Source organism: Eurosta solidaginis, chromosome X, assembly GCF_040869045.1.
Source record: "Eurosta solidaginis isolate ZX-2024a chromosome X, ASM4086904v1, whole genome shotgun sequence".
Classification (NCBI taxonomy): Eukaryota; Metazoa; Arthropoda; class Insecta; order Diptera; family Tephritidae; genus Eurosta; species Eurosta solidaginis.
In genome coordinates this window covers 8,685,546-8,695,877 of record NC_090324.1, presented here as the reverse complement: position 1 = coordinate 8,695,877, position 10,332 = coordinate 8,685,546, and the positions used below count along the sequence as shown (strand labels likewise).

Below are 10,332 nucleotides of genomic sequence, written 5' to 3'. Positions count from 1 at the left end.
GTTCAGATAAGAAACTTTTCGCAATTTCTACCCCATTTTAACAGCTATAAGCTTCAAATTTCACCGATTGCTTACGTATATAGTATGTATTGTTGTGTCAAAAAATCATAGAGATCGGTGATATATATAATATATATATGATGGTATATATATATGTAGGAAATAGAAACTGAAATACTTTGTATAACTTTTACTTTGTTATGTGGTTAAATATTGAAAAGATTTTAAGAAAGCAGATACAAGATTGTTAGAAAATTTATGAATGTATTAGATTTTTTTCAGTTCAATTCAGAATACCGAAATAGAAATATCTAATTTAATTTATAATCATTTGATAAATTGTTAAAATCTTTTTGACTAACAATAAATTTAAAACATTAAACTACAAGCATGTTCTAAATCCTTGAACCTACATATATAGTATATATATTTTTTTTTTGCGATTTCGGCCCCATTTTAACAGCTAGAAGCTTCAAATTTCACCAAATGCTTACGTGTATAGCATATATTGATGTCTGAAAAAATCATTGAGATCGGTGGTATACATAGTATATATCTCATACAACCGACTGTTCAGATAAGAAACTTTGAGCAATTTTTGCCCCGTTTTACCAGCTAGAAGCTTCAAATTTCACAAAATGCTTACGTATATAGCATATATTGTTGTCTGAAAAAATCATAGAGATCGGTGGTATATATATTATATACTTCATATAAACTGTCATTTTTGCCCCTTTTTTACGGCTAGAAGCTTCAAAATTCATCAAATTTCATGTTTACGTCATATATTGTTGAAGTCTGTGATTCGTAGTCATAGTTTTTACACGCAAACCACAAAAAACCTGAAACTTTGCATCCTCACACAAAGTACCTACCTATTTTTATACCTTTCATGAAAATGAAATGGTATATTAATTTCGTCACGAAACCGTCACGAGTGCTTACGTATATAGCATATATTGTTGTCTGAAAACATCATAGAGATCGGTTGTATATATAGTATATATCTCATACAACCGATTGTTCAGATAAGAAACTTTTCGCAATTTCTACCCCATTTTAACAGCTATAAGCTTCACATTTCACCGATTGCTTACGTATATAGCATATATTGTTGTCTAAAAAAATCATAGAGATCGGTTATATATATAGTATATATCTCATACAACCGATTGTTCAGATAAGAAACTTTTCGCAATTTCTACCCCATTTTAACAGCTATAAGCTTCAAATTTCACCGATTGCTTACGTATATAGCATATATTGTTGTCTGAAAAAATCATAGAGATCGGTTGTATATATAGTATATATCTCATACAACCGATTGTTCAGATAAGAAACTTTTCGCAATTTCTACCCCATTTTAACAGCTATAAGCTTCAAATTTCACCGATTGCTTACGTATATAGTATGTATTGTTGTGTCAAAAAATCATAGAGATCGGTGATATATATAATATATATATGATGGTATATATAGTATATATATATATAGTAGAGTAAAGTAGGCAAATATGGACCACCAATCTTTTCTTGGTAAACAATTCACCAAATACATGAGATAATATGTATTGTTGTAAAAATGAAAATAATTTTATTGACTTTAAAAAACAATTCATTTTTATTTTTTATTGCAATAGCATAAATCCAAACTCAAAAAATATAAAAAAAATGTAAAAAGTTAAAAATACCCAGAAAGGCGAAAAAAAAATAGGGGGTAATATGGACCAGGTAGTTCATATTAGCCGCAGTGTTTACTGTGTACACATGTCGCATATAAATAGATCTTGTTCACAACCAGCACATTCTTCATGGCTCCAATTGTTGCAAGAGACGCATTGAACCCATATCTCACCAGATCGATCTTCCGAATAAAAAGTAGAGCAATATTGGGATTTCGCATCCTCTTTCTCAGCGGCGTTTGCAAATTCTAAAAATTCGTCAGATTCGTCCCGGACGCTATAACTATCATCCAAATCCGAAGAGGATGATGAATTTTTCTTCTTCCTTTTTCCTGAAAAGAAATAAGAAGAAGACGATATTATAAATACTAAATCAAAACCTTTACTTTAATAACTTTACCTGGGCATTTTTCTCTTGCGGAGTTCATTGTTTTCATAACTGATTTGGAAGTGCTGGATTCTTGAATGAAAATAGAGAACGAATGTTTTACAAATTTAATCAAAATTTTTGCTTAAGCAGTCTTACCTGCGAACTTTTCTTTTGCAAAATTAAATTTTTTAATATTTTTCTTGGAGGTACTGGGCTTATTAGAATGACTATCTTGACGTTTTTTGGTTTCTCTTAGAGGTTTCCTTTCAGCTCCTTTTTCCAACGAAATTTGTAGTGATTTCTTATACGGAGAAGACGTTAATAACGTCGACTTTCCTGCTGGTCTGCCACGATTAGAACGCTTCGTTTTTTTTATAGGAACCGGAGATATTTCCATCGGTGTTATTACCCGAGACGTGGTTTCTGATTCTACTGTGCTTTCGTTATTCAGTATTTCTTCGGGTGCTTCGCAAGCGCTTTCACAAATTCGAGGAGGAGAATGTGGTTCTTCCTCACCGGCAGCTAAAAACTCATCATCACGAAATATATGCCTGTTCAGGGGAAATATACCGGTGGTGCGAAATCCATTGATTGCGATTTCCCCACTCTGAACTCGCATATACGCCTTTCCATATAGGTCTGCCATATCGAAGTGCGTCAAAGCTCTGCAATTCGAACGCATCCAAACACGTATTTCTTCCGAAAGATATCTTTTAAGAGGCCCCATGAAAGTTTTATCTAGAGGCTGTATTTTGTGGCTTGAGTGAGGAGGGATGGATACGATAGATACGTGGTTTTCTCTAGCCAAATCAAGAATCTCAATATTTCTTGTATGACTTGAATGACCATCTAAGACGAGCAATATTGGTGAAGCAGCTGATGGTTTGACATGTGTTATGAAGTGCTTAAACCATATTGTAAAAATATATGTTTGCACCCAGCCGGACGGATGACATTCGTATATTGATCCTGGCGGCGCTCCTTTTAATAACAAGTCTGAGCGCTTCTTGCGTGGAAATATAAATAGTGGGGGAACAAATATTCCACTTGCACTCATACAAACAATAGTTGTGATCGTAGATCCCCTCTCTGCAGATGTTAGGCTTCCAATCTGCCTTTTACACTTCCTTGACAATACTTGGGGTAATTTTGACGGGACGACGCTTATGCCTGTTTCATCAACGTTAAAAACATTGTTGGCTGAATAAATAAAATTATCCATTTCCTTTTCAAGAATATCAAAAAAGGTATTCACATTATCTTTTGTGAAGCCTCGTGCTCTTGCCAAAGAAGTTCCCGTTGGAGAGCGGAACGCTAAATTTGGGTTCCTCTTCAAAAAACCGCGCAGCCAATCTTTACCCGCAAGCTGATTTTCTTTTGAAAATGGGTGCATAATATTATTTTTTTCAGCCAGTTGATAGGCTAAGTACTTAACATCCATTCTGCTTAGTCCAAATAATTTCGATTCCATCGTCAGAACGTAATCCACCAGCATCTTTTCAAAATGTTCTGGAAAAACTGGCTTACGCCCTAGTTTTGTATTTACGACTTCTTCGATTTCGGAATCTTCCTTTAACACTAGCCTTATTAAAGTTGACTTAGGAACATTGTGCAATTTAGCTGCTTTTAAATAACCACAGGTATTAGATCGTACCGCTGTAATCGCTTTTTTCATGTCCTCGGTGTTCCAGTTTTTACGCTTTCCAGGAGCCATATCCTACATTAATAAAATCTTAATGAACTCAAGGATAATAGAGCGAAAAGAGCAAAAATTTTTTCTGCGGGTTATATGGACCACTAGTCCATATTAGCCCCTATAGTGGCAGTCCATATTACCCACAACACGTGCTGTCGAAATAACTGGGTTTAATTCGAACGCTAACGATGTTTAATAAACTATAGCCATTTAAAGTTAGCAAAACATATATATTAAACGCATGTTATTTGTCCATTTGTTCGTTGCACAATAAATTTTAAATAAAAACGCAAATTCCACTTACTGACATATAATTATCAGCAAACACTATTTCACAAAAAATACTTTTACTCGAATACCCGCATTTGCTGAACGACAAATTCAAACTGAGGAAACTATCGCGAATAGACAAAGAAATTAAACGAAAATAACGGAGGATGTGACGTCTGAATTTCAAGATAACTGGGTGGACCATATTACCCGCGTGGCCCATATTACCCCCCCTTTACTCTATATATATATTTTTTTTGCGATTTCGGCCCCATTTTAACAGCTAGAAGCTTCAAATTTCACCAAATGCTTACGTGTATAGCATATATTGATGTCGGAAAAAATCATTGAGATCGGTGGTATACATAGTATACATCTCATACAACCGATTGTTCAGATAAGAAACTTTGCGCAATTTCTGCCCCGTTTTAACAGCTAGAAGCTTCAAATTTCACAAAATGCTTTCGTATATAGCATATAATGTTGTCTGAAAAAATCATAGAAATCGGTGGTATATATATTATATACTTCATATAAACTGTCATTTTTGCCCCTTTTTTACGGCTAGAAGCTTCAAAATTCATCAAATTTCATCAAATAGTTACGTTTACGTCATAAATTGTTGAAGTACGTGATTCGTAGTCATAGTTTTTACACGCAGACCACAAAAAACCTGAAACTTTGCATCCTCACAAAAAGTACCTACCTATTTTTATACCTTTCATGAAAATAAAATGGTATATTAATTTCGTCACGAAACCGAAAATTGTAAGTCCTTAAAGGAAAATAGATAGACCCACCATTAAGTATACCGAAATAATCAGGTTGAAGAGCTGAGTTGATTTAGCCATGTCCGTCTGTCTGTTTGTATGCAAACTAGTCCCTCAATTTTTGAGATATCTTGATAAAATTTGGTGAGCGGGTGTATTGGGGTGTGCGATTAGACATTTGTCGGAACCGACCGGATCGGACCACTATAGCATATATCCTCCATACAACCGATTTTTCAGAAAAAGAGGATTTTTGTAATATCTTACCCAATTTAACAGATTGAAGCTTCAAGCTTCACTATATACTTTCGTATATTGCACATATTGTTGCCTGGAAAAATTGATGAGATCGGTCGTATATATAGTATATATCCTCCACAACCGATTGTTCAGATAAGGAACTTTTCTTAATTACTGCCCTATTTTAAGAATGCTTACGTATATAGCATATATTGTTGTCTGAAAAAATCATAAAGATCGGTGGTATATATAGTATATATATGGTGGTATATATAGTATACATATATAGTATATATATATATATATATATATATATTCGCAAATTTTAGCCCCATTTTAACAGCTAGAAGCTTCAAATTTCACCGAATACTTACGTATATAGCATATATTGTTGTCTGAAAAAATCATAGAGATCGGTTGTATATATAGTATATATCTCATACAACCGATTGTTCAGATAAGAAACTTTTCGCAATTTCTACCCCATTTTAACAGCTATAAGCTTCAAATTTCACCGATTGCTTACGTATATAGCATATATTGTTGTCTAAAAAAATCATAGAGATCGGTTGTATATATAGTATATATCTCATACAACCGATTGTTCAGATAAGAAACTTTTCGCAATTTCTACCCCATTTTAACAGCTATAAGCTTCAAATTTCACCGATTGCTTACGTATATAGCATATATTGTTGTCTGAAAAAATCATAGAGATCGGTTGCATATATAGTATATATCTCATACAACCGATTGTTCAGATAAGAAACTTTTCGCAATTTCTACCCCATTTTAACAGCTATAAGCTTCAAATTTCACCGATTGCTTACGTATATAGCATATATTGTTGTCTGAAAAAATCATAGAGATCGGTTGTATATATAGTATATATCTCATACAACCGATTGTTCAGATAAGAAACTTTTCGCAATTTCTACCCCATTTTAACAGCTATAAGCTTCAAATTTCACCGATTGCTTACGTATATAGCATATATTGTTGTCTGAAAAAATCATAGAGATCGGTTGTATATATAGTATATATCTCATACAACCGATTGTTCAGATAAGAAACTTTTCGCAATTTCTACCCCATTTTAACAGCTATAAGCTTCAAATTTCACCGATTGCTTACGTATATAGTATGTATTGTTGTGTCAAAAAATCATAGAGATCGGTGATATATATAATATATATATGATGGTATATATAGTATATATATACAGTATATATATATTTTTTTTTGCGATTTCGGCCCCATTTTAACAGCTAGAAGCTTCAAATTTCACCAAATGCTTACGTGTATAGCATATATTGATGTCTGAAAAAATCATTGAGATCGGTGGTATACATAGTATATATCTCATACAACCGATTGTTCAGATAAGAAACTTTGCGCAATTTCTGCCCCGTTTTAACAGCTAGAAGCTCCAAATTTCACAAAATGCTTACGTATATAGCATATATTGTTGTCTGAAAAAATCATAGAGATCGGTGGTATATATATTATATACTTCAAATAAACTGTCATTTTTGCCCCTTTTTTACGGCTAGAAGCTTCAAAATTCATCAAATAGTTACGTCTACGTAATATATTGTTGAAGTACGTGATTCGTAGTCATATTTTTTACACGCAGACCACAAAAAACCTGAAACTTTGCATCCTCACACAAAGTACCTACCTATTTTTATACCTTTCATGAAAATGAAATGGTATATTAATTTCTTCACGAAACCGAAAATTGTAAGTCCTTAAAGGAAAATAGATAGACCCACCATTAAGTATACCGAAATAATCAGGTTGAAGAGCTGAGTTGGTTTAGCCATGTCCGTCTGCCGTCTGTCTGTTTGTATGCAAACTAGTCCCTCAATTTTTGAGATATCTTGATAAAATTTGGTGAGCGGGTGTATTTGGGTGTCCGATTAGACATTTGTCGGAACCGACCGGATTGGACCACTATAGCATATATCCTCCATACAACCGATTTTTTAGAAAAAGAGGATTTTTGTAATATCTTACCCAATTTAACAGATTGAAGCTTCAAACTTCACCATATACTTTCGTATATTGCACATATTGTTGCCTGAATAAATTGATGAGATCGGTCGTATATATAGTATATATCCCCCACAACCGATTGTTCAGATAAGAAACTTTTCGCAATTTCTACCCCATTTTAACAGCTATAAGCTTCAAATTTCACCGATTGCTTACGTATATAGCATATATTGTTGTCTGAAAAAATCATAGAGATCGGTTGCATATATAGTATATATCTCATACAACCGATTGTTCAGATAAGAAACTTTTCGCAATTTCTACCCCATTTTAACAGCTATAAGCTTCAAATTTCACCGATTGCTTACGAATATAGCATATATTGTTGTCTGAAAAAATCATAGAGATCGGTTGTATATATAGTATATTTCTCATACAACCGATTGTTCAGATAAGAAACTTTTCGCAATTTCTACCCCATTTTAACAGCTATAAGCTTCAAATGTCACCGATTGCTTACGTATATAGCATATATTGTTGTCTGAAAAAATCATAGAGATCGGTTGTATATATAGTATATATCTCATACAACTGATTGTTCAGATAAGAAACTTTTCGCAATTTCTACCCCATTTTAATAGCTATAAGCTTCAAGTTTCACCGATTGCTTACGTATATAGTATGTATTGTTGTGTCAAAAAATCATAGAGATCGGTGATATATATAATATATATATGATGGTATATATAGTATATATATATAGTATATATATATTTTTTTTGCGATTTCGGCCCCATTTTAACAGCTAGAAGCTTCAAATTTCACCAAATGCTTACGTGTATAGCATATATTGATGTCTGAAAAATCATTGAGATCGGTGGTATACATAGTATATATCTCATACAACCGATTGTTCAGATAAGAAACTTTGCGCAATTTCTGCCCCGTTTTAACAGCTAGAAGCTTCAAATTTCACAAAATGCTTACGTATATAGCATATATTGTTGTCTGAAGAAATCATAGAGATCGGTTGTATATATATTATATACTTCATATAAACTGTCATTTTTGCCCCTTTTTTACGGCTAGAAGCTTCAAAATTCATCAAATAGTTACGTTTACGTTATAAATTGTTGAAGTACGTGATTCGTAGTCATAGTTTTTACACGCAGACCACAAAAAACCTGAAACTTTTCATCCTCACAAAAAGTACCTACTTATTTTTATACCTTTCATGAAAATGAAATGGTATATTAATTTCGTCACGAAACCGAAAATTGTAAGTCCTTAAAGGAAAATAGATAGACCCACAATTAAGTATACCGAAATAATCAGGTTGAAGAGCTGAGTTGATTTAGCCATGTCCGTCTGTCCGTCTGTCCGTCTGTCTGTTTGTATGCAAACTAGTCCCTCAATTTTTGAGATACCTTGATAAAATTTGGTGAGCGGGTGTATTTGGGTGTCCGATTAGACATTTGTCGGAACCGACCGGATCGGGCCACTATAGCATGTATCCTCCATACAACCGATTTTTCAGAAAAAGAGGATTTTTGTAATATCTTACCCAATTTAACAGATTGAAGCTTCAAGCTTCACCATATACTTTCGTATATTGCACATATTGTTGCCTGGAAAAATTGATGAGATCGGTCGTATATATAGTATATATCCTCCACAACCGATTGTTCAGATAAGGAACTTTTCTTAATTACTGCCCTATTTTAAGAATGCTTACGTATATAGCATATATTGTTGTCTGAAAAAATCATAAAGATCGGTGGTATATATAGTATATATATGGTGGTATATATAGTATATATATATAGTATATATATATATATATTTTCGCAAATTTTAGCCCCATTTTAACAGCTAGAAGCTTCAGCTTTCACCGAATACTTACGTATATAGCATATATTGTTGTCTGAAAAAATTATATGGATCGGTTGTATATATAGTATATATCTCATACAACCGATTGTTCAGATAAGAAACTTTTCGCAATTTCTACCCCATTTTAACAGCTATAAGCTTCAAATTTCACCGATTGCTTACGTATATAGCATATATTGTTGTCTAAAAAAATCATAGAGATCGGTTGTATATATAGTATATATCTCATACAACCGATTGTTCAGATAAGAAACTTTTCGCAATTTCTACCCCATTTTAACAGCTATAAGCTTCAAATTTCACCGATTGCTTATGTATATAGCATATATTGTTGTCTGAAAAAATCATAGAGATCGGTTGTATATATAGTATATATCTCAACAACCGATTGTTCAGATAAGAAACTTTTCGCAATTTCTACCCCATTTTAACAGCTATAAGCTTCAAATTTCACCGATTGCTTAGGTATATAGTATGTATTGTTGTGTCAAAAAATCATAGAGATCGGTGATATATATAATATATATATGATGGTATATATAGTATATATATATAGTATATATATATAGTATATATATATTTTTTTTGCGATTTCGGCCCCATTTTAACAGCTAGAAGCTTCAAATTTCACCAAATGCTTACGTGTATAGCATATATTGATGTCTGAAAAAATCATTGAGATCGGTGGTATACATAGTATATATCTCATACAACCGATTGTTCAGATAAGAAACTTTGCGCAATTTCTGCCCCGTTTTAACAGCTAGAAGCTCCAAATTTCACAAAATGCTTACGTATATAGCATATATTGTTGTCTGAAAAAATCATAGAGATCGGTGGTATATATATTATATACTTCAAATAAACTGTCATTTTTGCCCCTTTTTTACGGCTAGAAGCTTCAAAATTCATCAAATAGTTACGTTTACGTTATAAATTGTTGAAGTACGTGATTCGTAGTCATAGTTTTTACACGCAGACCACAAAAAACCTGAAACTTTTCATCCTCACAAAAAGTACCTACTTATTTTTATACCTTTCATGAAAATGAAATGGTATATTAATTTCGTCACGAAACCGAAAATTGTAAGTCCTTAAAGGAAAATAGATAGACCCACAATTAAGTATACCGAAATAATCAGGTTGAAGAGCTGAGTTGATTTAGCCATGTCCGTCTGTCCGTCTGTCCGTCTGTCTGTTTGTATGCAAACTAGTCCCTCAATTTTTGAGATACCTTGATAAAATTTGGTGAGCGGATGTATTTGGGTGTCCGATTAGACATTTGTCGGAACCGACCGGATCGGGCCACTATAGCATATATCCTCCATACAACCGATTTTTCAGAAAAAGAGGATTTTTGTAATATCTTACCCAATTTAACAGATTGAAGCTTCAAACTTCACCATATACTTTT

General features: G+C 33.0%; 1 protein-coding gene across 1 annotated transcript; it reads right to left on the bottom strand.

Annotated features, from left to right (window-relative positions):
- Positions 1-1,739: 1,739 nt before the first annotated feature.
- Positions 1,740-4,103, bottom strand: LOC137234776 (uncharacterized). Its single transcript, XM_067758196.1, has 4 exons — positions 4,052-4,103; positions 2,208-3,768; positions 2,082-2,141; positions 1,740-2,013 (listed from the first exon to the last, which is right to left on the bottom strand). The coding sequence occupies exons 1-4, from the start codon at positions 4,055-4,057 to the stop codon at positions 1,754-1,756; spliced, it is 1,887 nt and encodes a 628-aa protein (XP_067614297.1). The 5' UTR covers positions 4,058-4,103; the 3' UTR covers positions 1,740-1,753.
- Between the last annotated feature and the right edge of the window lie 6,229 nt (positions 4,104-10,332).